This window comes from Nilaparvata lugens, chromosome 3, assembly GCF_014356525.2.
Source record: "Nilaparvata lugens isolate BPH chromosome 3, ASM1435652v1, whole genome shotgun sequence".
Classification (NCBI taxonomy): Eukaryota; Metazoa; Arthropoda; class Insecta; order Hemiptera; family Delphacidae; genus Nilaparvata; species Nilaparvata lugens.
The window spans coordinates 80,686,933-80,709,785 of NC_052506.1; the positions used below are offsets into that span (position 1 = coordinate 80,686,933).

Genomic DNA, 22,853 nt, shown 5'->3' on the forward strand with positions numbered 1-22,853 from the left:
CTATAATTCTATTCTATAAATAAAAGTGATATACAGTAGGTGGCTTAATTATTACAATGAGGGATTTGACAATCATTCATCTATTTCATATTATTTATTTTATGAGAGCTCGAGCTTGCTATTTTGGAAAAGTATCTAATGTAATGTACCTCTAGTTTCTAGTGTTTTATTTTGTATAATATAATTTAATCTCGTACTGCATTTTTATTGTCTACTTTATTGCTTTCTATTTTAACCTATGAGGAATAAAAGTAACATAATATTATCATATCATATAATATAGGCCTACCCTAGGACCTATTTTGGGTACCGTATGATAACTAGACAAAGTCTCTTGTAGAAGTCACATAATAATTTCGATAAAGGGAGTAAAATATTCAAAATAGCCTATTCGATGACATGCATTAACGCAAACTCCGTTGGCAAGGATATAAAAATGATTATCATGAAATGGAGCATTCTATTTTTCAATTCATTCAAGTGCATCATGTCTCAACTAAAATTTTGATCCTCTCTCGATTGTTTTTTTGGATCTCTATATACTTGATAATAGCTTGAACTGAAAAATGTTATTCAAAAAATGAGACGATTTGTGTATTTTATAGTAGCCCAAGGAATAAGAGTCCTACAGATGATAATTATGTGAATATTCTTACTAAGTCACAGTCAATCGTTTCACTCAAGTGCATCATGTCTCCACTATAAAATACAAAAATCTGGTGTGGCGCACTCACACAACTTTCCTTGCCGTTATGAAAATTCATCACCTGACGCTAGTGTTCCCGCGCATCTCAAGTCTACTATTCAAAGATTTGAGCCAGCTGGTGACAGGGCAATAACGCTGGAGACACACATGAGGTCTGCTATCTCTTCATAGTGAATGATTTAATAGAATCAACCATAATTTGCATTTGAATAATCACATTTTCTCGAATTTAAAGCTTATTTCCAATTTTAGGTGAAAATGTTACTGAACATTAATTGTAGAGATTTTCATGCTCAATCTACTCCACTTGATTTTTTTTGTTTCAATTGTATCGGAAGCCTGAAAATTGGGAATCTATCTGCATTGATGGGGCGGAGCTCCTGAGATTTTTACAGATATGGGACTTGTGGCAGTTGATAGAGCTTATCGATGACTATTTTAGGTATGAATTTGATCAAAATCGTTGGAGCCGTTTCCGAGAAAATCACGAAAAACCCTGTTTTTGACAACATTTTCGCCATTTTAGCCGCCATCTTGAATTGCATTTGATCGAAATTGTTCGTGTCGGATCCTTATAGTGGAAGGGCCTCAAGTTCCAAATTTCAAGTTATTCCGTTAATTGGGAGATGAGATATCGTGTACACAGACGCACATACACTCATACACATACACACACATACAGACCAATACCCAAAAACCACTTTTTTGGACTCAGGGGACCTTGAAACGTATAGAAATTTAGAAATTGGGGTACCTTAATTTTTTTCGGAAAGCAATACTTTCCTTACCTATGGTAATAGGGCAAGGAAAGTAAAAATCGTCTTATTTTTTCAATAATATTTTCCAGTTCACGCTATTACTACAATTATTGTTCCTCTCTCGATTGTTTTTTTCTTGTATCTCGATATACTTGAGAATAGCGTGAACTGGAAAATATTATTGAAAAAATAAGACAATTTTTGTATTTTATAGTAGCCCAAGGAATAAGAGTTCTACAGATGATAATTATGTGAATATTCTTACTAAGTCACATCAGTCAATCATTTCACTCAAGTGCATCATGTCTCCACTAAAATTTTGTTCCTCTCTCGATTGTTTTTTTCTTGTATCTCGATATACTTGATAATAGCGTGAGCTGAAAAATGTAATTCAAAAAATAAGACAAATTGTGTATTCTATAGTAGCTTAAGGAATAAGAGTCTTACACAGATGATAATTATGTGAATATTCTTACCAAGTCACAGTCAATCATTTCACTCAAGTGCATCATGTCTCCACTATAATTGTTCCTCTCACGATTTTTTTTCTTGTATCTCGATATACTTGATAATAGCTTGAACTGGAAAATATTATTGAAAAAATAAGACAATTTGTGTATTTTATAGTAGCCCAAGGAATAAGAGTTCTACAGATGATATTTATTCATTTATTTATTTATAAGGTTAGCAAAAAATACAAGAATCGGAAAAGAAAAAACAGGCTATTGCCTAAAACTTCTTCAATTTCCTAATTTAGTTTTAAATTGTCCAAATATTATAGGTTATGTCCATTCAAACTTCTACACCAAATCACAATCTAAAATATAAATTAGAATAAAACAAACAATTTTAAATTTGGATGGATTAATAATAAAAGTTTCTTAAAAACATGAAACAAACTATAGATTCACAAAATAAAGAATAAAAACACTTAAATTTTGAGCTCGAAATTATCACATTCACCATAGCTATATAACAGCTATATTATGTGAATATTCTTACTAAGTCACAGTCAATCGTTTCACTCAAGTGTATCATATTTCCACTCATGAATTGCTTATCTTTTATTATTACATAAATATTTTTTGTATCTTGATCAGAGCTCAACATTTTTCAGGTTGCTGTGTCCTATGAGGACAATGAACCCGTCCCCTCTGAAACTCTCCTCTCGTCAACACTATCTATCAGCGTAACTCTGTACTCACAAACCGGAGCCCAACTGAACATACCTATCATCTCTGCTGGAGCCGACTTTGACAACACATTTGAGTCCACCGATATTTCACCAAACAATGTGACAGTTTTCTTCAACAACCTGGATCATGATCTGTATTTGGAGCAGGGAGTTCTGTCGTTTGGATTCGACACGCTGACAGACACTGAACGAATTGCTGTGTCAGCTGAATTTGTTGACGAAAGAGGGGAGGTTTCGAGTGATACACTGGATGTTTTGAAACATTTTGGCGCGGAGGAGAAGTATGTGAGCGTTTGGACGGCTGAGTCGAATGCGGCGCCCAATCAGTTTGCTGTATTCCATGTGCGCGCGAATTTCGAAATGGGAGGTTATCAGTACTTAGTGAGTGAGTTTTTTTTAGCATCTGTCATTATTTATTGATACAGGATGATCATTTCAATTACAATCTTACAATTTTCATTACAATCTTAAAATGTATGGGGTTAAAGAAATGAGACGGGGCCGCCGAAAACAATGGATGGACAGGTAGAAGTTCTAGAGACCCTTCAATGGTAAGCTATTGTTATTGAATTTCGAGATTTTTGTAGTCTATTGTTAAGGTTTCCCCTCCGAGCAATATATTGATGGACCAGTGTGGTTACTTAAAGGCACTTTCAGCTGTAAACCAGTGGTAGCATACAGTGATTGGATGAACACACACATTACTATCGATGACAAGTACAAATTTAGTCAAACGTACGTAGTGTGTAAAGCCCACATCGATTTTTGGACGTACACTTGTTAGCCGACCTTATAAATTCTACGAGATTGAATCGGACTTGACAAACACATGATACACATCATATATGTTTGCGAAGTTTCGTTCAATCTAGAACAGGGGTCTCCAACCTTTTTCATCCAAGGGCCACATTGTTAGTTCTTGGGAGGCTTATAGAGGCCCAATAACAAGGATGTACGTGGATTTTGACTTGTGGTGACACACACGACAGGGGATTTGTATGGTGTAAAATTTTTATATTTCTATTTAAATAATATGAGGAGTTTCAAGTAGGTTTAATTAAAACACAGGAAAAAACAAACCAATTCATTTCATTTCAATGCAAAGTCCAATTTTTTGAGTGTAGAAAGGTCATAAGTTAATTGACAATGCATAAGATTAGCAAGTTAAACAAAATGATTATAATTTTTTTAATAGTAATAAGACAAATTGACAATACACGAATTTACAGAAAGTTAACTAGCTAAAAGAGAATACTTATTTCTAGTGAGAAGGTTGCATTTCTTTTCCACTTAGAATGTCCGCCCATTTAGGATCAAACTTTGTGGTTCCGCGATCATTAAAATTGTTTTCAAATGTTCATCTGACAAGGAAGATCTGGATTTGGATTTAACAAACTTCATTTTTTAAAATGTCTGCTCACACTACTTGTAGGTAGATCCAAAAAAGAGAAAACATAGCTCGAGCATGGTTTTTTATGTTTTTAGAGTCTTTTACTGGGAGAGACATGTACAGTCAGTGCAGACCATTTGCTAATATCTCACAATGGTTGATCGCTGCTTGTTTACAGCTAATATTTTACACTTATTAAGAAATGGAGTGGCTAGAAGAGTACTGAACTCACAGTTGTTGTCAAAAATGTGTATGGATATATATTTTTAAAAATCTGCAGCAATAACTCTCGGCGGGCCGGACAAAATCTATCAACGGGTCGGATGTGGCCCGCGGGCCGTAGGTTGGAGAGCCCTGATCTAGAAGATCTTGAAAGGATGCCAACAAATTGTAAGTTCAATAAGTATCGAATAAATTGTATGTAGCTGAAGTTAGTCTGTACCTATACAGCTTGTGAGCAAGTTGAGTGTCATCAAGTGAGCCATTGGGAAGAATACAATAATTACAAGTACTTGATCACTGATTATTTTCATTCAATAATTGCAAAAAATAAAAGGAACAGAAAATGTAGAAAAGAAGATAAGTTGGTTCTACCAGCTACAATTGCCTTGAAGAAAGCACACGGGGCCACTAATTGGGGTAATGGAGCGGAATTAGAGGACAACAAAGTATGCTAGTCGAGAGTTAGAGGATGCACCTTTTTGGAACAATAGCCCGGTGCACAGGTAGCGCAGCCCCGTCTCCTTTCTTTTACCCAATATAATATGAATTCAGGGCTACTCTATTTTAATTATAAAATAAAATTATGGTACCTTTTGAAAAAGGTACTTTTTGAAAACCTGACGATGGTGTGAACACTCAAACTAGCTGTTATAATCTATTATTTTATTAATTTCAAATGGTACTATTATTCTATTTGATGAATTATAATCAATAGAGGATAGAGCTCCATTATTATTGCACTCATAGGGATAAAATCATATCGGAACGGCAAGGGTATAGTGAGTATCACAGAAGGTACTTAAACCAGAGATAGTGTAGCTGAGAGTGTTGAAATAATGCAAATCTAAAAATCCATGTCTAAATGTAATATCTTGATGTCTACGCTCCCTTCTACCTTCATTAACTATATAACCACTGTACTTCTATCTACAGTAACCTACCTACATATATAATTATTACAGAACCATATTATAATCCTCTTATATTAAGCGAGCAATTTCTTTATTTTTATATCTGGTTATTTATGTTCAACGGATCTCAAAAACGGCTCTAAAGATTTTCACGAAATTAAGCGAGCAATTTCTCTATTTATATATCTGGTTATTTTTATATCTGGTTATTTTTATATCTGGTTATTTTTGTATCTGGTTATTTTTATATCTGGTTATTTATGTTTAACGGATCTCAAAAATGGCTCTAAAGATTTTCACGAAATTTGGAACATAGTAGGTTTATTATATAGAGATTCGATTGCACTAGGTCTCATCCTTGAGAAAACTCGCTGAACGACATTAAAGGGATAATTCATCCTTGGCTGAAACAGCTGTGGTTAGTAAAAAAGTGAGTATGTGAAAAATCAAATTATCGCATCCCCGAAATTCATAAGATGACGTATAGCCAGCTGTGAAATATAAACACGATCATTTTAGAGAATTGTGTTATGTTTTCAATAAATAAAAATAACGAGCGAAGCTCGGTGCCCCGATATTAATATATTATTATTATTATAACCATGGTTATATGGTTACTATATTCTTCTACCCTACCTTCACCACTCCCATTTAGGATCAAACTTTGTGGTTCCGCGATCATTAAAATTGTTTTCAAATGTTCATCTGACAAGGAAGATCTGGATTTGGATTTAACAAACTTCATTTTTTAAAATGTCTGCTCACACTACTTGTAGGTAGATCCAAAAAAGAGAAAACATAGCTCGAGCATGGTTTTTTATGTTTTTAGAGTCTTTTACTGGGAGAGACATGTACAGTCAGTGCAGACCATTTGCTAATATCTCACAATGGTTGATCGCTGCTTGTTTACAGCTAATATTTTACACTTATTAAGAAATGGAGTGGCTAGAAGAGTACTGAACTCACAGTTGTTGTCAAAAATGTGTATGGATATATATTTTTAAAAATCTGCAGCAATAACTCTCGGCGGGCCGGACAAAATCTATCCGCGGGTCGGATGTGGCCCGCGGGCCGTAGGTTGGAGAGCCCTGATCTAGAAGATCTTGAAAGGACGCCAACAAATCGTAAGTTCAATAAGTATCGAATAAATTGTATGTAACTGAAGTTAGTCTGTACCTATACAGCTTGTGAGCAAGTTGAGTGTCATCAAGTGAGCCATTGGGAAGAATACAATAATTACAAGTACTTGATCACAGATTATTTTCATTCAATGATTGCAAAATATAAGAGGAACAGAAAATGTGAGGAGCAAAGTAGATAAGTTGGTGCTACCAGCTACAATTGCCTTCAAGAAAGCACACGGGGTCACTAATTAGGGTAATGTAGCGGAATTAGAGGACAACAAAGTATGCTAGTCGAGAGTTAGAGGATGCACCTTTTTGGAACGATAGCCCAGTGCACAGGTAGCGCGGCCCCGTCTCTTTTCTTCTACCCAATATATGGATTCAGGGCTACTCTATTTTAATAATAAAATAGAAGTACAGTACCCTTTGAAAAAAGGTACGTTTTGAAAACCTGACGATTGTGTGAACACTCAAACTAGCTGTTATAATCTATTATTTTATTAATTTCAAAGGGTGCTATTATTCTATTTGATGAATTATAATCAATAGAGGATAGAGCTTCATCATTATTGCACTCATAGGGATAAAATCATATCGGAACGGCAAGGGTATAGTGAGTATCACAGAAGGTACTTAAAACAGAGATAGTGTAGCTGAGAGTGTTCAAATAATGCAAATCTAAAAATCCATGTCTAAAAAATGTAATATCTTGATGTCTACGCTCCCTTCTACCTTCATTAACTATATAAACACTGTACTTCAATCTACAGTAACCTATTGTAGGTATACAATAACCTACCTTCACCACTCCCCACTATGTTATGTGAAGTGAAGGAGTGTATTAGGAGTGAAGGCACATTTGGCAGTAATAATATATTATTATAATGAAGAAGAAGAAGAAGAAGAAGAAGAAGAAGAAGAAGAAGAAGAAGAAGAAGAAGAAGAAGAAGAAGAAGAAGAAGAAGAAGAAGAAGAAGAAGAAGAAGAAGAAGAAGAAGAAGAAGAAGAAGAAGAAGAAGAAGAAGAAGATGAAAAAGAAGAAGAAGAGAAAGAAGTAGAGTAAGTAGAAAATTATTCAGAATGACTTCAGAATGCTGAATTACAAGTTTTTCAATATTATTTTGATTTGAAAATATTGCAGATAATTGGCAAAGGTGAAGTGTTGTATGCGGGCGATGGGCCGGCTTTGCAATTGTCGTCTGTGGCCACTCTGGCCTTGCCGATCGCCAGAGACATGGCCCCCGGATTCCATCTGCTAGTCTTCACCAGAACAAGGCTGGGCGAAATTGTTCTCGGATCGTGTTTTACTCCGGTGGATGGATTCTCTGAATATGAGGTACGAAATGTTTCATGCGCATCAAACTCTAAACAAAACTGAAATAATAACTTTAACTATTCAGGTGAAATCAATACAAATTTGTCAGTTCCACATGATGTGATTGCATGTAGAAATATTTGAAAATATTTGTGTCTATAGTGTAATATGTAGTGTAGTGTATAGTGTAACTTATTATTATTCTTTAATTTCACTCTTCATTAAAAACTGAATAATGATCACTCTTTCATTGTTACGCTACTACTACAGGCTGATTATATTTATACTAGTAGTTCTGTGAACAGTAGACCTAGCGCTTAGTAAGTTTAATTGACCTGTTGTTATGTTTTTTAAAAAATTAATAAATAATTTATCAATTTAAATTGTCTAGAAAAAATCCTAAATAAACATAGAGCTTTCTGTCCTATCGTACCGTGACGTGTCATCCCGGAATGTGAGTGTGAGCGCTGTTATCAGGTCTGGCTGCAACTGTCTACAACGTTGATGGGAAGATACAATTTTCAAGATGTTCGATGTTTTTGAACGGGTAGTATAATATTCAACTGTCTACTAACGTTGATGGAAAGATAAATTTCTCAAGATGTTTGATGTTTTTGAACGGGTAGTATTATAGTCCACTAGACAGCTGATTTATGATGAATAATTAAATAGTCAGATTTTTACTCTAATATTGGCGTATGAAGGAGGCTCCTTCTTCCTTTTATAATTATTATCCTTGAAATGCAAAATTTCCAAAAACCTTGTATATACGTCGACGGGCAATTTAAAAGGGAGCATATACCTGTCAAATTTCATGAAAATCTATTACCGCGTTTCGCAGTAAATGCGCAACATATAAACATGTAAACATTTAAACATGAAGAGAAATGCCAAACCGTCGACTTGAATCTTAGACCTCACTTCACTCGGTCAATTTTATTTCAATGATTAACAGCTATCAGCTTTCACTCACATTATCAGCTTCACATTATTTTGTGAATCGCTTTGGGACGCCATGTCTATCTAATAGCTTTTATTGGAATCAAACTGCTTTGAAGTAATTTAATTATTGAAAAGTGACTTGAGATGTTCTTATCAAGTTTGTAGTCTTCTAAATGGAGAAAGGATTTAGAACATATTCTATGCTATCAATATTTATATTGTCTAGTAGGTAACTCGTGCTATGCATTGGGAGCATAGAAAACATTTTTTGTATTTTTTATGAAGGGCAACTGTTGAATATAAATCTGAGTATCCTTTTAAAAGGATCTGAGTATCCTTTATCCTTTATAGTTTGTTTCTTGTTGTTAAGAAACTTTTATTATCAATCTATCCAAATTTAAAATTGTTTGTTTTATTCTAATTTTATATTTTAGATTGTGATTTGGTGTAGAAATTTGAATGGACATAACCTATAATATTTGGACAATTTAAAACTAAATTAGGAAATTGAAGAAGTTTTAGGCAATAGCCTGTTTTTTCTTTTCCGATTCTTGTATTTTTTTTGCTAACCTTATAAATAAATAAATAAAATTGTTCAGTCACAACATGTTTGAGCTATATAATATGGGGTGCCATTATGAAGTCTTGATAATAATCTTGATAATGGCATTAAATAGCCGAAACATGTCGTGACTAAAAAATTTTAAAAGGGTACGGTACTCAGACTTATATTTTTTATTCATATAAAAAACATTGTTATCAATTATTATTGGCAAAATTACTTACATAATCTTCATTTAGAGTTGAAAATTTGCAGCAAGAGAAAAGAGTTTGATTGATGGTCTGGAACCCGCAACCTTTCATTTCATAAGCTGCGCATTCTACCAATTACTAATGAATGAATAAATAAAAAATACATAAATTACGCCAAGAAGTCACTTCGTGAAAGCTCTGTTTTTTGAGCGTTTATCAATAGTTGCGTGAACTTCAGAACATAAATTTAATTAATTTGTTTTAATTATTAAACTGGAACTGATTGATTATCAGCAATGAAGGAGAGGCAATATTCATCCTCGGTAAATAAAGAATCTTCATGTTGAATTGCAAGTTGATCAGCAGTTCATTAGTTTCATGAGTGATAATGCGCCAGTCAATCGTGTATTTCCAATCCCTAAAAGACAATTCCTTTTTTCATTAATATAGGGTTGGGCAGGAAGGTATGGATGATTTGAAATAACGATAGTCACACACTCATTTTCAAACGAAACTCAAAATTTATTTCCTAGTGTGTACCTTGGATGTTGCCAATATAGAAAATGAAGAGAAACAAATTAAAACATTGATTATGTACGAAAAATAACATCATTAATAAAATTAGTAGAATTTATGGTGATGTTGTGAAATCTCTCCATAATAAGAAAACAGATATATTGTCAAATTTCACTAAAAATTTTAGTGAAATTTGACAATATTTTTGTTTTCTTATTAAAAATGACATCTGTTGAATGCTGTCCGTTTTTGTCCATATTATACACTCTTCTGTAGACGATGCGAGAAGTTCTACATACACCTCTGAAGAATTGCACGCTTGTACCGCTCGAATTTCTTGTGTTATTGTTTCACTTAGGACTTCGAGGGTTCGTGGTTTGTTAATGGTAGCCATATAAAAAAATAGTAACAAAGTGGCAGGTCTGGTGACCGAGGAGGCCACTCCACATCTCCACGCAACGAGATGATGCGTCCAGGGAAAGTCTGCCTTACAAATTTCATAGCTGCTCTCGATGTAGGCCTATGGCATGTCGTTCCATCTTGTTGAGACCATACAGTATTGATGTTAATACGTGATTTTCTCAATTGTGGCAGAAAAAAATCACGCAGCATTGTTAGGTAACGATCCGTATTGACAGTAACGGTCAATAATTAGTTTTTTGAGGCTTCCTTTTAATGCACGTGTATTGTCATACATGACATCAAAACCTATTCAATTTTTGAAATATTATTTTGTGAATTGGAAATCTGGTCGCGGATTTAATTCTTAAATGTAATTGATAAAGCTAGAAGATCTCCAATGTACAAAGATGAAACGTGTGTTTTATCACGTTTCATGAAGGCAATATTATGGTTTTTAGCTCCATATGCTATACAAACAAGATTGAGTTGACATTTGGTCTGTGAATCAAGGTCAAAATCAATATTTGGTGGTGGCGCCGGGTAGATTACATATAGGAATATCACAGAAGCAAAGTATGTAAGGGTGGGAAAAAAGAAATGTTCGTTCAGGGCTTTAAAAATAACGAATCAATAAATTATTCATTACGAATTTGAATTAGAATTAGAATTTATTACGGAATAATAATCAGATGATAATTTAAAGGGCTACTCGCTTAGCTGATCTGTGGTCGTTCAGTTTTTGATAATAAAGAAAAATTACCATTTAGAATTATAGATCTGAAAAATTAAAAAATGTACAATTAACTATCATCTCACTTTACCTTAACAAGAGTCCCTTGGCCTGCTCCTCAAGGTCCAGTTAAAGCACTCCCGATTTTAATTAAAAAAATGTATGTAAGAAAACTCTGTCAGTTGATTGAATCAAATACACCAGCTTTCCCTACAAGATTCAAATTCTGAAAATAAAATAAATTATGTAGGTTTAAACTGCCCGGACTGCGACAGTCTATAATTGAATTCTCAAGACAGAATCCTTCAGTTAACCAATGTCTTAACTCAACAACTAAATTCACAAACGGTGAAAGGAATACGGGCCTCGAAAGAAATAAATTCATAATCTATTTATGTGAAAAACACATGCAGCCTTGATTCACAGACCAAAAGTCAACTCACTCTTGTTCATATAGCATGGAGCTAAAAACCATAATATTGCCTTCATGAAACGTGATAAAACACACGTTTCATCTTTGTACATTGGAGATCTTCTCGCTTTATCAATTACATTCAATAATTGAATTCGCGACCAGATTTACAATTCACAAAATAATATTTCAAAAATTTAACAGGTTTTGATGTAATGTATGACAGTATACATGAACAAACCACGAAACCCTGAAGACCTGAGTGGATCAATAACACAAGAAATTCGAGCGGTACCACGTGCAATATTCTTCAGGAGAGTATAGTTGCCCATACTCTCACAACGTCTGCAGGAGTGTATGGACAAAAACGAACAGTTTTTAACAGATGTTATTTTTCGTACATAATCAATGTTTTAATATGTTCCTCTTCAATTCTTATAATGGCAACACACTAGAAAAATAAATTTTGAGTTTATTGTAATAATGAGTGTGTACGGTAACTGTTATTTCAAATCATGCATACCTCCCTGCCCAACCCTGTATGATGATTATATTGCAGCCCCATTATATGATATATATGCTATTTCTTTACAGATGGAAGTAGAGATAAATATGGGCAAAGACTTGAAAGGTGAAAGGGTGGAAGTGAGGATGAGTGGGGATGAGGCGGCCTTCATTGGCGTCCATTCTGTGAGGGCGGTCGCCTATGAGATGCAAGCCGGCAACGAAATGACAAAATCCAGGGTGGTTGATAATCTGCTACAGTTTGAGACTTCCAGAAGGTAATCAAGTTGATTTGTACCTTAATATCAGCAATATTTTATTATGTATATACTGTATAATCTCATAATCTATTTGCATTAATTAGAGTTGAACAAATATAGTTGAAGCGACAAACAAATAGAATGAAGAAGAGTCAAACAAAACTTACGCTTATCCTTTCTCTATGGTTGAAGTGATCAATTCCACATCATGGTATTTGATAGTCTGCTATAATAATTTGAGTCTGTGAATTTGTAAAAAATGTTGGTGGATAAGGGTAATGAGAAAGTAAATTTATCTCAATAAAAGTAAATTTATGTGTCAATATTAACTACCTATTATATTTCATTGCTGCAACAAGTGTCAACTCAGCGGTTCCACGCCTTTAACAGAGGGGATAAAGATGGGCACTTTTGCTATGTTCACGTACCAACTAGTCCAAATTAAGCTGCAAAGTCAAAAATTGTGTCACAGACACAAATGTCGTTGTCAAACGATCAATGGTTGCAGCTATTAAAATTTCACCCCCTACAACAATGAATGGAACAAACTTGGAATGGTGAAATAATACCATCATTTCAAAGAGAATTCAATGCTCTACAAACCTACGACTTGAATTGGTTTTTATGATGCATTATTGGAGAGTTATAAGCCCTGAAAGAGCAAAACAGGTTTAATAAAAACCTGTTATTTTAACAATTACACAATTTCAAGAGCGAAGATCTCGGGAACTGTCGGGAATATCACAAAATTCCACTGAACAGAAAGTGTATAGAATTTATCAAGCTCTATTTTTAAATAGTTAGTTATGTCGGTTGAACGTATGATCATGATTTATGAGCGTCGAAGCAAAACGCCGAAAAATGCAACCTTTAAACCACCCTCATCCCCTTAGCACATGAGTTGGGAATGGGGACTTTTGATATATTCTCCTCCTATAACTAGTCTCAACAAAGCTGCAAAGTAAAAAATGTTGTTTAAAACATTCCCTCCAAAATTTTTTGTCAATTAGTCTATTGTTGCAAAAATGGAGATTTCACACTCAACACTAAAGCTGCTGAAAAAGGTGTAGGTAAATTCGTAAATGTGTGAAATTATACATAAAATTGAAGAGAATCCAATGCTCTATAAGCTCATAATCAGCAGCATGGATTCTTTCCGTCGATTTTTGGAAAGATATAAGAGCAAAAATAGAAAAAAATTGGTGGCAATCGTGTTTTTTTTTCAAAAATGTCACACCTTCAAGAGCGGATATCTGGAAACTAGAGGAGATATAAAAAAAGCTGTGGAATAGATATTGTAGGAAATTACGTAAGCTTTAATTTGTAAGTCCTTAGGATACATAGTTTTTGAGTTTTATGCGAGAAACCAAGACATGGTACCTTTAAACCACCCCCACCCCCTTAGCACATTGGGTAGGGGTTGGCACTTTTGATATGTTCACCTCCTTACTACCCTTAACAGAACTGCGGGGTCAAAAATTGTCTTCCAAACATTTCCCTCAATACCCTTTCTTGAGCATTCATTGCGTGGACTATAATGCGAGTTTATAATTTATTTGTGAGTTGAACGGGAATATTCAGTCAATCCTATACTATATTCTGGAGACTTCTGTTTTATAAGACTACACTATTATTTTATTTTAGCTGACAGAATTCTCCTTGTTCAAGGTAGAACAAAGCCCTTCGAGTTGGTGTAGTGCTAGTGAAGTGAAAAAAGTATGAATTAAATAAATGTGTAGCAAAAGAATTTAAAGTAGAGGAATTATAGATTAGAACTGTAGGCTTCACTGGAAGACTTTAACAATGAAAATTTATATTTTAGGATAAGAAATAAGAGAACAAAATTGGTGGTTAGTCCTAGTGACTAGTTTTAATAGAAAAAAAATTGTTCAAGGTATAAATATTTTCATACTCTGTTATAAAATATACATATAATACTTCAAAATAATAGACATGATCCATTATGAACTTAGGAATGAGCTATTCATCTCCAATGATTCAAAATTATTATCTTTTATCAATCTTTAGAGATTCAATTATTAATTTATTTGTTTCAAGTAACAGGTTACTTTGTTATAAAATATAATGAAATTTGCAATTAACTTCACTATGTTTGTTCAGCTTTTATAAAAATTTTTATCATCAATTTCAAATCTAGATTTTATTTTTCAGGTCACTACACACATTATTGAGACAATCCAGAGATGGGAAAATGGCTGATGAAAGTGTGTACTTTCCTTCCATGGATTATGGCATGGATGCAAGAAACACCATTGAGTTGAATGGATTGTTTGTAATGACCTCAGAGCTGATACCTCTGAAACCTACAGCAGGTATGTAGGCTAGTGTACATCTATTCGAATTCTATAGAATGAATTGAGAAAATTACATTCATAAAAGAGAAAAAAAAAACATGAATCATTTTACACTTTTTTCCAGAATAATTTTCGAATTAATTCCTTGTTAGGCTAGTGTACATCTCTTCAATTTTCATGTAATCAATTAAAAAAAATGGTATTCATTGGAGAGAAAAAAACATAAATCATTTTACATTTTTTCCAGAACTATGTTTGAATTCCTCGTTAGGCTAGTGTACATCTCATCAATTTTCATGAAATCAATTAAGAAAATGGCATTCATTGAAGAGAAAAACATGAATCATTTTACATTTTTTTTTAGAATTATTTTTGAATTAATTCCTTGTAAGGCTAGTGTATACATCTCTTCAATTTTCATGAAATCAATTAAAAAAAATGGTATTCATTGGAGAGAAAAAACATGAATCATTTTACATTTTTTCCAGAACTATGTTTGGATTCCTCGTTAGGCTAGTGTACATCTCATCAATTTTCATGAAATCAATTAAGAAAATGGCATTCATTGAAGAGAAAAACATGAATCATTTTACATTTTTTTATAATTATTTTTGAATTAATTCCTTGTAAGGCTAGTGTACATCTCATCAATTTTCATGAAATCAATTAAGAAAATGGCATTCATTGAAGAGAAAAACATGAATCATTTTACATTTTTTTCAGAACTATGTTTGAATTCCTCGTTAGGCTAGTGTACATCTCATCAATTTTCATGAAATCAATTAAAAAAATGGTATTCATTGGAGAGAAAAAACATGAATCATTTTACATTTTTTTTCAGAATTATTTTTGAATTAATTCCTTGTAAGGCTAGTGTACATCTCTTCAATTTTCATGAAATCAATTAAAAAAAATGGTATTCATTGGAGAGAAAAAACATGAATCATTTTACATTTTTTCCAGAACTATGTTTGAATTCCTCGTTAGGCTAGTGTACATCTCATCAATTTTCATGAAATCAATTAAGAAAATGGCATTCATTGAAGAGAAAAACATGAATCATTTTACATTTTTTTTAGAATTATTTTTGAATTAATTCCTCGTTAGGCTAGTGTACATCTCTTCAATTTTCATGAAATTAATGAAAAAAAATGGTATCCATTGAAAAGAAAAAACATTAATTATTTTACATTATTCCAGAATTATGTTTGAGTTCCTCTTTACTGCCTTGTGTGACTACTGGCTGTTTTTCTACTGAACAGAAGTGTGATGGAAAATTCGACTGTGCCGATAATTCTGATGAAATTGATTGTAAGTCAATGATAAATCATTATTTTTTCACATAAAATACAATAATATTGTCATCAATTTTTATTATTGTCATTAATTTCTTGCATTGTTCTCTTCAATTGAGATTTGTAAAATTCTATTTTTATTATGATTGATTATAGTTTTTAAATGGTATAATACTGTAATTATATACTCAAAAGGAATATAGTTTCAGTAATAGTATAGTTTTATAGTAAAACATAACCATTCCATTGAATTAGGTATTTGAAAACACAAAATGTTAACAACAGCAAAGTTGGAGTGTGTTTGGCAGAGCTCACAGTCGTCCATTATATAAGCTCACAGTCACACATAATAATGATGATAATGATAATAATGATAATAATGATAATAATAATAATAATAATAATAATAATAAAATAATAATAATAATAATAATAATAATAATAATAATAATAATAATGATAATAATAATCGTATAGCTTTTATTGGTGAGGAGCTCCTGTCGGAAGTTCCACCTCACCTAAATAGATCATTTGAGCCATCATAATTATAAAACCAGGCTATTGCAACAAAAGAAGAATCAAGATTTTCATTTGGAGTGAGTGTAGATTTATGGTTTAAGATTTAAGTGTAGGAAGGTTTTTTCTTTCAAGGAACTCTCAATCATGCGATTCCATGCTGCAAACACCGATTTTTATTGCTGAGAATAAATTAGCTTACTAATTATCCAAAAATAGGCTTTAATTTTTCATTTCGTATTCAATTTGAATTAACCGTTTGGTCTTTAAATATGTTCGAAATTGTTCCATTGATCAGTTATTTTTCAAAATGGTATTCTTATGATGTTGCAGGTCTGATTGATTCCAGTGCTGATAATATTTACAAGATTTCAAGAGTCAGTCGATATAGTGTAAGTAGTCACGTGTTTCTATCCATTATTTCAACTAAAATTTTGCATTCTTTCCATCTTTCTAGGCGGGAGCTTCAGAGTTTGATCATTCTTACCTAATCGCTCTCAAAAGTCTATATTTGTTTCTATTTATCTTTTTAATCATTTTGTGATTATGTTTTTGAGACAAATAATGATTTTATTTGATTTGTCACTCTGCTATATAATTATACTAGCCGTCAGGCTCGCCATATCCGTCTAGCCAAGGGGATCCGCCCCCTGGACCCCCGACTGGATCGTCCAAAAATGAAATCAGCAGGCGAGCGAATCATATGTTAGGACGATCCAGTCGGGGGTCCAGACTAAACGTCTGGCTAAACGGATATGGCGAGCGAAGCGAGCCTGACGGCTAGTAATATAATATTCCCAGGAATAGCTCTGATTAAAGTAGCAGTGCCCAATCAATTTTCCCGCGATAAATGCGATATATTTCAATCTTCAACTTGGTGCCAACCTAACAAAGTCAACTCAACTTAATGCCAACCTGACAAAATTATTAATTTAGTTACCAGTTAACAACTGTTTCGAAGAGGTACTCTCTCTAGATTATAGTTTTATATTAACATATGGTATGGACATTTTTCAATTATAATTAAGAGAATAAGAAGAATAAGAATACATGCTAAAAGACGAATTAAACCCTTAAGCTGCGTACACATAAACGCGCCTCCAACCCGCACCGAGCACGCTCCGCCCTCGTACCGCCCTCCTTCCTCCATTGAACCACATTGAATCTCCATTGTACCGCCCCCCACCCGTCATGAACGTTATTGAAGATGTTAGATCTTCTAGCGTTCCCCGGTCGAACCACTCCTGCTCCCCGGTCGATCATCAATCGCTCTACTGGAGTGACGTTCGGTTGCGGAGCAGAGCGAAAGTCTGTACGCACCTTTAAAAACCACCCTTAGAGTTGAAATATTGCCAAAAGATTTCTTAGTGCGCCTCTAAAGGGCCAACTGAACATACCTACCAAATTTGAACGTTTTTGGTCCGGTAGATTTTTAGTTCTGCGAGTGAGTGAGTGAGTGAGTCAGTCAGTCAGTGAGTGAGTGCTATTTCGCTTCTATTTATATAGATGCGAGTGAGTGAGTGCCATTTCGCTTTTATATATATATTTTTTTTGACGAAAAGTTCGGTGAAAAATATTCCAGCTTTGATTACTCACTAGATAACATGTGTTGTTAGTTTCTGTACGACGCGGATGATGGCGATTGGGCGTGGAGAGAGATAAAGAAGAACGACCACGTGGGCATTGAGTTCGAGCCGCTGTGGCCTCCCCGGATGGCTGACCTGTGGTACATCAATGGATTCACTGTCGGAGGCAGGACAGGGTTCAGTGTGCTCTCACAACCTGTCCAGGTAACATCATAACACCTATTCTGTCTATACTTATTCTATTCTATTCTGTCTATGAATAATTATACAATTATTTATTGCATTCTCCTTCTTCTATTTTTTCTCCTCCTTTTTCACCTTCTCCACCTACTCCTCCTTCTTCTCCGTCTCATCCTACTCTTCCCCGTCCTTTTCTTCTTCCTCCGTCTTCTTCTTTTCCTCCTACTTCTCCTTCTTATCCTCCTCTTTCTTGTCATCCATTTTCTTCTTCTTCTTATTCTTCTTCCTTCTCTATTTTTCCATCTACTTCTCCTTATCCTACTTCTACTTTTTATCCTCCTCTTCTATTTCTCCTACTTCTCCTTCTTCCCCTTCTACTTCTTCTCCACTACCTCCTTCACCGCCCTTCGTCCTTCATCCTCTCTTCGTTCATCTCCCCGTCATATTCCTTTTTCTTCTTCTTCTTTTTTTCTAGAAACCCTTTCAACAATCAATAAATAAATATATCAATATCAATAATGTCATTCAAATCAACAAAAGATACACAAAATAAATCAATAAACAAAACAACACAAACAAAATACAAATTAAAAAAAAAAACAAAATCAGGCTTCATGGTGGGGTGCGCTGAAAATTAAGAAAGGAGGAAAAATACCTAGCCAACTAAGGTTTCATTTGTAATAGGCTAGTAGAGAGTATTGAAGAAAGGAATGAAGAGTGAAGAGGAGCGAAAAGGGAAGAATGAGAGAAGAAGATAGGGAAAAATAGAGAATAAATATATGATCAGAATTTGTAAGAGAGTCCACTCATGAAAGCAAAGGAAACAAACCACTCACTTCGTGACAGTTCTTCAGTCTTGAATTTCTTCATCGATTACAAACTGCTATAATTAAGGTGCGTACAGATTCACGCGCCGCGAACATGATCAATTCACTTTTAATCAGCTGATTCCAAGCTTTTTATATCCATATCTTATACCGTTTCTGTAAAAATACAGATAAACTCAGCTGATTAAAAGTGAATTGCTCATGTTCGCGGCGCGTATATCTGTACACACCTTTATGTTTCATCAAGTTTTGACACTAGAATGACGACTTGCAGTTTCTTCTACTCTGGTTTATGGAGGTCTCTGCCATAAAATGAAACAAATTTTTTGAAATTTTTTTTTACTTTGATGTGTTGCAGTTCTCGACGAAGAAGCCGCTGACAATGCAGGTGTCAGGCCCCACCACGTGTCACCGTGGCGAGCAACTGGGGCTCGCCGTTCTGCTGCAGAACCACATGCTCGTCGAGGCACTCGTGCTGGTTACTCTGCTCGCCTCGCCTCGCCACAAGTTCGTGCACGTCGAGCCCAACGGAGTCGTCTCCAGCTACAATGCTCGCCTGTCCTCCGGCGATCATCAGGTGCTCGTTTACGTGAGTATGGCTTTCCCACCCATATTCAAATTTCTTTTTCAAATGTCATCAGTGGTCTAGTGGGTAGAGTGCTTGCGTAGCAGCCTAGAGATCCCAGGTTCAAACCCCGCTTATCACCAAAAGTTTTTGAACAGGTCATGCACTCCCTTGTTTTCGATCGGATGATAACGGGGAGTAGAGCTGGCAAAGACAGCGGAGCAATTTGAAAAAAGGGCCTTGTTTGTATGGGAGACACAAAATTATGAGGGTTCTAAATTCGAAGACCTCTCGAGCCAGATGGAATAAACAAGTGTTCTAATATCAAGCGAGCAATTTCTGTTTATATTTATATATTATTTGGTTATTTATATGGCTATCTATGTCCAACGGATATCGAAAACGGCTTTAACGATTTTCACGAAATTTGGAACATATTAGGTTTATGATATAAAAATTCGATTGCACCAGGTTTCATCCCTGGGAGAACTCGCTGAAGGACATAAAAAGGATAATAATTATTCATCCTTCGAAAAACACATGATAATTTCGTCGTCTGTTGATAACGAAAGATGCATGGGAGTGCATGTGTGAGAGAGACAGAATTATGTTCAGCTGTTAAACTATTTGCAATCAATCAGCTTATCCATTATAGCCATCTCTAATACAAGGCCCCAGCCTACGATATTGCAACGTCACAGTGTAGGCCTAGAATCTAATACATGATTGGTGACAAAGATTTTTAAAAATACCAGCTGATCTTTTACACCAATCAAAATAATCTGATTTGTTGACATGACATGGTAAATCATTCAAAATTGGAGTATAAATCATAATTTGATAATTAATTTACAGGTTTAAGTGATTAGTAAAGTGTTATTTTGTTATTCAATTTGGTTTGTAAACAATCTAAATTAGAACTTTTCTGTTTTCAAATGTTTGTACTGAAAATTGTACCTGATTTCAAGTGTATGGAACATAACCTACTTTTTAGACTATTTATAGTGTATAAATCGAAATTAATTAGGGGCGGAAGAAAGAGTCTTGAGATGTGTCTGTTAGTCCTTCCCCAATCATTCTGAAGAATTAATTGTGTTTTTTTTATCAATAAATAAATAATCAGCGAAGCTCAATGCCCCGATATTACTATAATGATATGGGAGTATAACAGATAAAAATATTGTAGATAGAAAGACGAGAAATGGATGAATTAACCGAGAGAGATGAAAGATGGGATATTAATATGCTAGAAACGGCTGAGAAATAAGCGGCTAGAGCTAGAATAAGGGAGAACTTTTCTCTCAATATAATCGTTGGGATAATTCTTGTGGATTCGAATGCAATTAATCAAATGCAATGCAAGTCATATCTTCAAAGTTTTAACAAGCTTTATGAAGAGCCTTCATGGATTGCGGTAGAAATATTGGAATTTAAGTGCAATTTGAAAAGTGTTATAAATTGTAAATCAATTTGAAATAGTGTAAATTTGAAATGTGTAGTGTGTTTTTTGTAGTGTAAATTTGAAAATGCATTGAAAAATGTGTAATTTCATGTACCGTACTTTAAATTTCATTTAGATTATTTGAAAATCATTCACAGCAATATTCATGGTTTGAAGAGTGCTTATCAGGCGATTTATGTTTTTTGGTAGCTAGCTCCAGAATGTCAGAAGCACATAGACATGCCAGTTGTTGCTAGCATTGAGCAAGGGGAGATCGAGATCCATGTCACGGCTTCAGGACAGGCTGGCCACGCCCACGCTATACACAAACTCAATGTTATCGTGAGTTAATTATATAATTAATCTGTTTATTCAATTATTTATCAAAAATAGTCATCTCTTTGAATAGTGAATTCTTTCATGAGTTCACTCATATTATTCATCTGTTTATTCAATTATTGAAAATAGTCATGTCTGTAAATTATTCCGTGAGTTCACTCATATTTTATCTGTTTATTCAATTATTTATTAAAAATAACTATCACTGTAAATTATTTTGTGAGTTCATTCATATGATTTATCTATTTATTCAATAATTTATCAAAATTACTCATTTCTGTAAATTCTTTTGTGAGCTCACTCATATTATTTATCTGTTTATTCAATTATTGAAAATAGTCATGTCTGTAAATTATTCCGTGAGTTCACTCATATTTTATCTGTTTATTCAATATTATTTATTGAAAATAACCATCTCTGTAAATTATTTTGTGAGTTCATTCATATGATTCATCTGTTTATTCAATCATTTATCAAAATTAGTCATCTCTGTAAATTCTTTCGTGAGTTCACTCATATTATTCATCTGTTATACTATCACTTATACTATCTATTTATTCTATTATTTATCCACTAGCAATATGTGTTAATTGTTTGTATATCATTGTAATAATTTTGAAAAACGAATGTAAGTTCACCTGGCCTTGGAATAAGCTTAATCTTGACGCGGACTTTGTGTCTAGACAAATCATATTTTTCCTAATCCTATGTGTGTGAAGGTGTTATTAGATATTTTGAAAACTCAATTAGGTTGTGGATAAAAGATTGGGAAAACTGCATTGGCTTTCTATATTAAATTTAAATTATCAGATTATATATTTGATTATTATGTTACATCTATCCAATTATTTACTGGTATTTGTGTGAGCAGGGGTGGGTGGAGGGGCGGTTTCGACGCAGACTTAGTCCTTAAAATTCCTAGGTGAGGGACACAAAATCGAATCTTGGGAAATCCCAAAAAGTCAGCAGTTTCAGTAGTGTAGTGTTTATAACGATTACTGACAATTTTTTTGTACTGGAGGAGTAGAGGCTGAATCTTTTATAAATTCTCAATCCTTGTTTTCATCTGATAGGCTACCGTAGAAAAATAGTATGTATTATCTAAAATGTTTATTTTTTATAATAATTATCATGGTAAATCTATTTATAGAGCGGAGCGGCCCTACTCCTCTCAGTATTTTCATTAGTTTTATTAGGAGTAGTACAGTATTTTAGTTCAATTACTGCATTATTATTTCAATATCCCAGAGAGGTCGCGCAAGTGAAAATCAAATGAGGGGTCGCGCTGGGTGGATTAGACCAGGTGCAGTAATATGTGACAGAGTACGATAAAATTTGAGATTTTATTGTTGGATTTTCTAGTCCTTCTTGTTCACTTACGTCTTTCCTCTTTTTTACACTTTCTAAAAGTCTCAAAACTAGTTCCTCTACCATTTCATTCATGTTTGAGAAGTAAATGTAGCACACACAAGGAGTCACGCTGGGTGGATTCGACCCATATGCGGAAAACGCGACAGGTTGCACTGGGTGGACTCGACCCATATGCGGAAAACGCGACAGGTTGCACTGGGTGGATTCGACCCATATGCGGAAAACGCGACAGGTTGCACTGGTGGATTCGACCCATATGCGGAAAACGCGACAGGTTG

General features: G+C 34.1%; 1 protein-coding gene across 2 annotated transcripts in view; it reads left to right on the top strand.

The window, feature by feature from the left end:
• The window catches only part of LOC111054239 (C3 and PZP-like alpha-2-macroglobulin domain-containing protein 8), an 86,889-nt gene that overhangs the window by 48,301 nt on the left and 15,735 nt on the right, over positions 1–22,853 (top strand). For both annotated transcript variants that reach the window (XM_039424755.1, XM_039424756.1), the window contains exons 9-17: positions 2,582–3,040; positions 7,448–7,642; positions 11,971–12,158; positions 14,313–14,473; positions 15,656–15,766; positions 16,600–16,658; positions 17,883–18,056; positions 19,218–19,448; positions 21,076–21,207. In XM_039424755.1, coding sequence (XP_039280689.1) covers positions 2,582–3,040; positions 7,448–7,642; positions 11,971–12,158; positions 14,313–14,473; positions 15,656–15,766; positions 16,600–16,658; positions 17,883–18,056; positions 19,218–19,448; positions 21,076–21,207 — 1,710 coding nt within the window. The remainder of the gene's footprint in view (positions 1–2,581; positions 3,041–7,447; positions 7,643–11,970; positions 12,159–14,312; positions 14,474–15,655; positions 15,767–16,599; positions 16,659–17,882; positions 18,057–19,217; positions 19,449–21,075; positions 21,208–22,853) is intronic.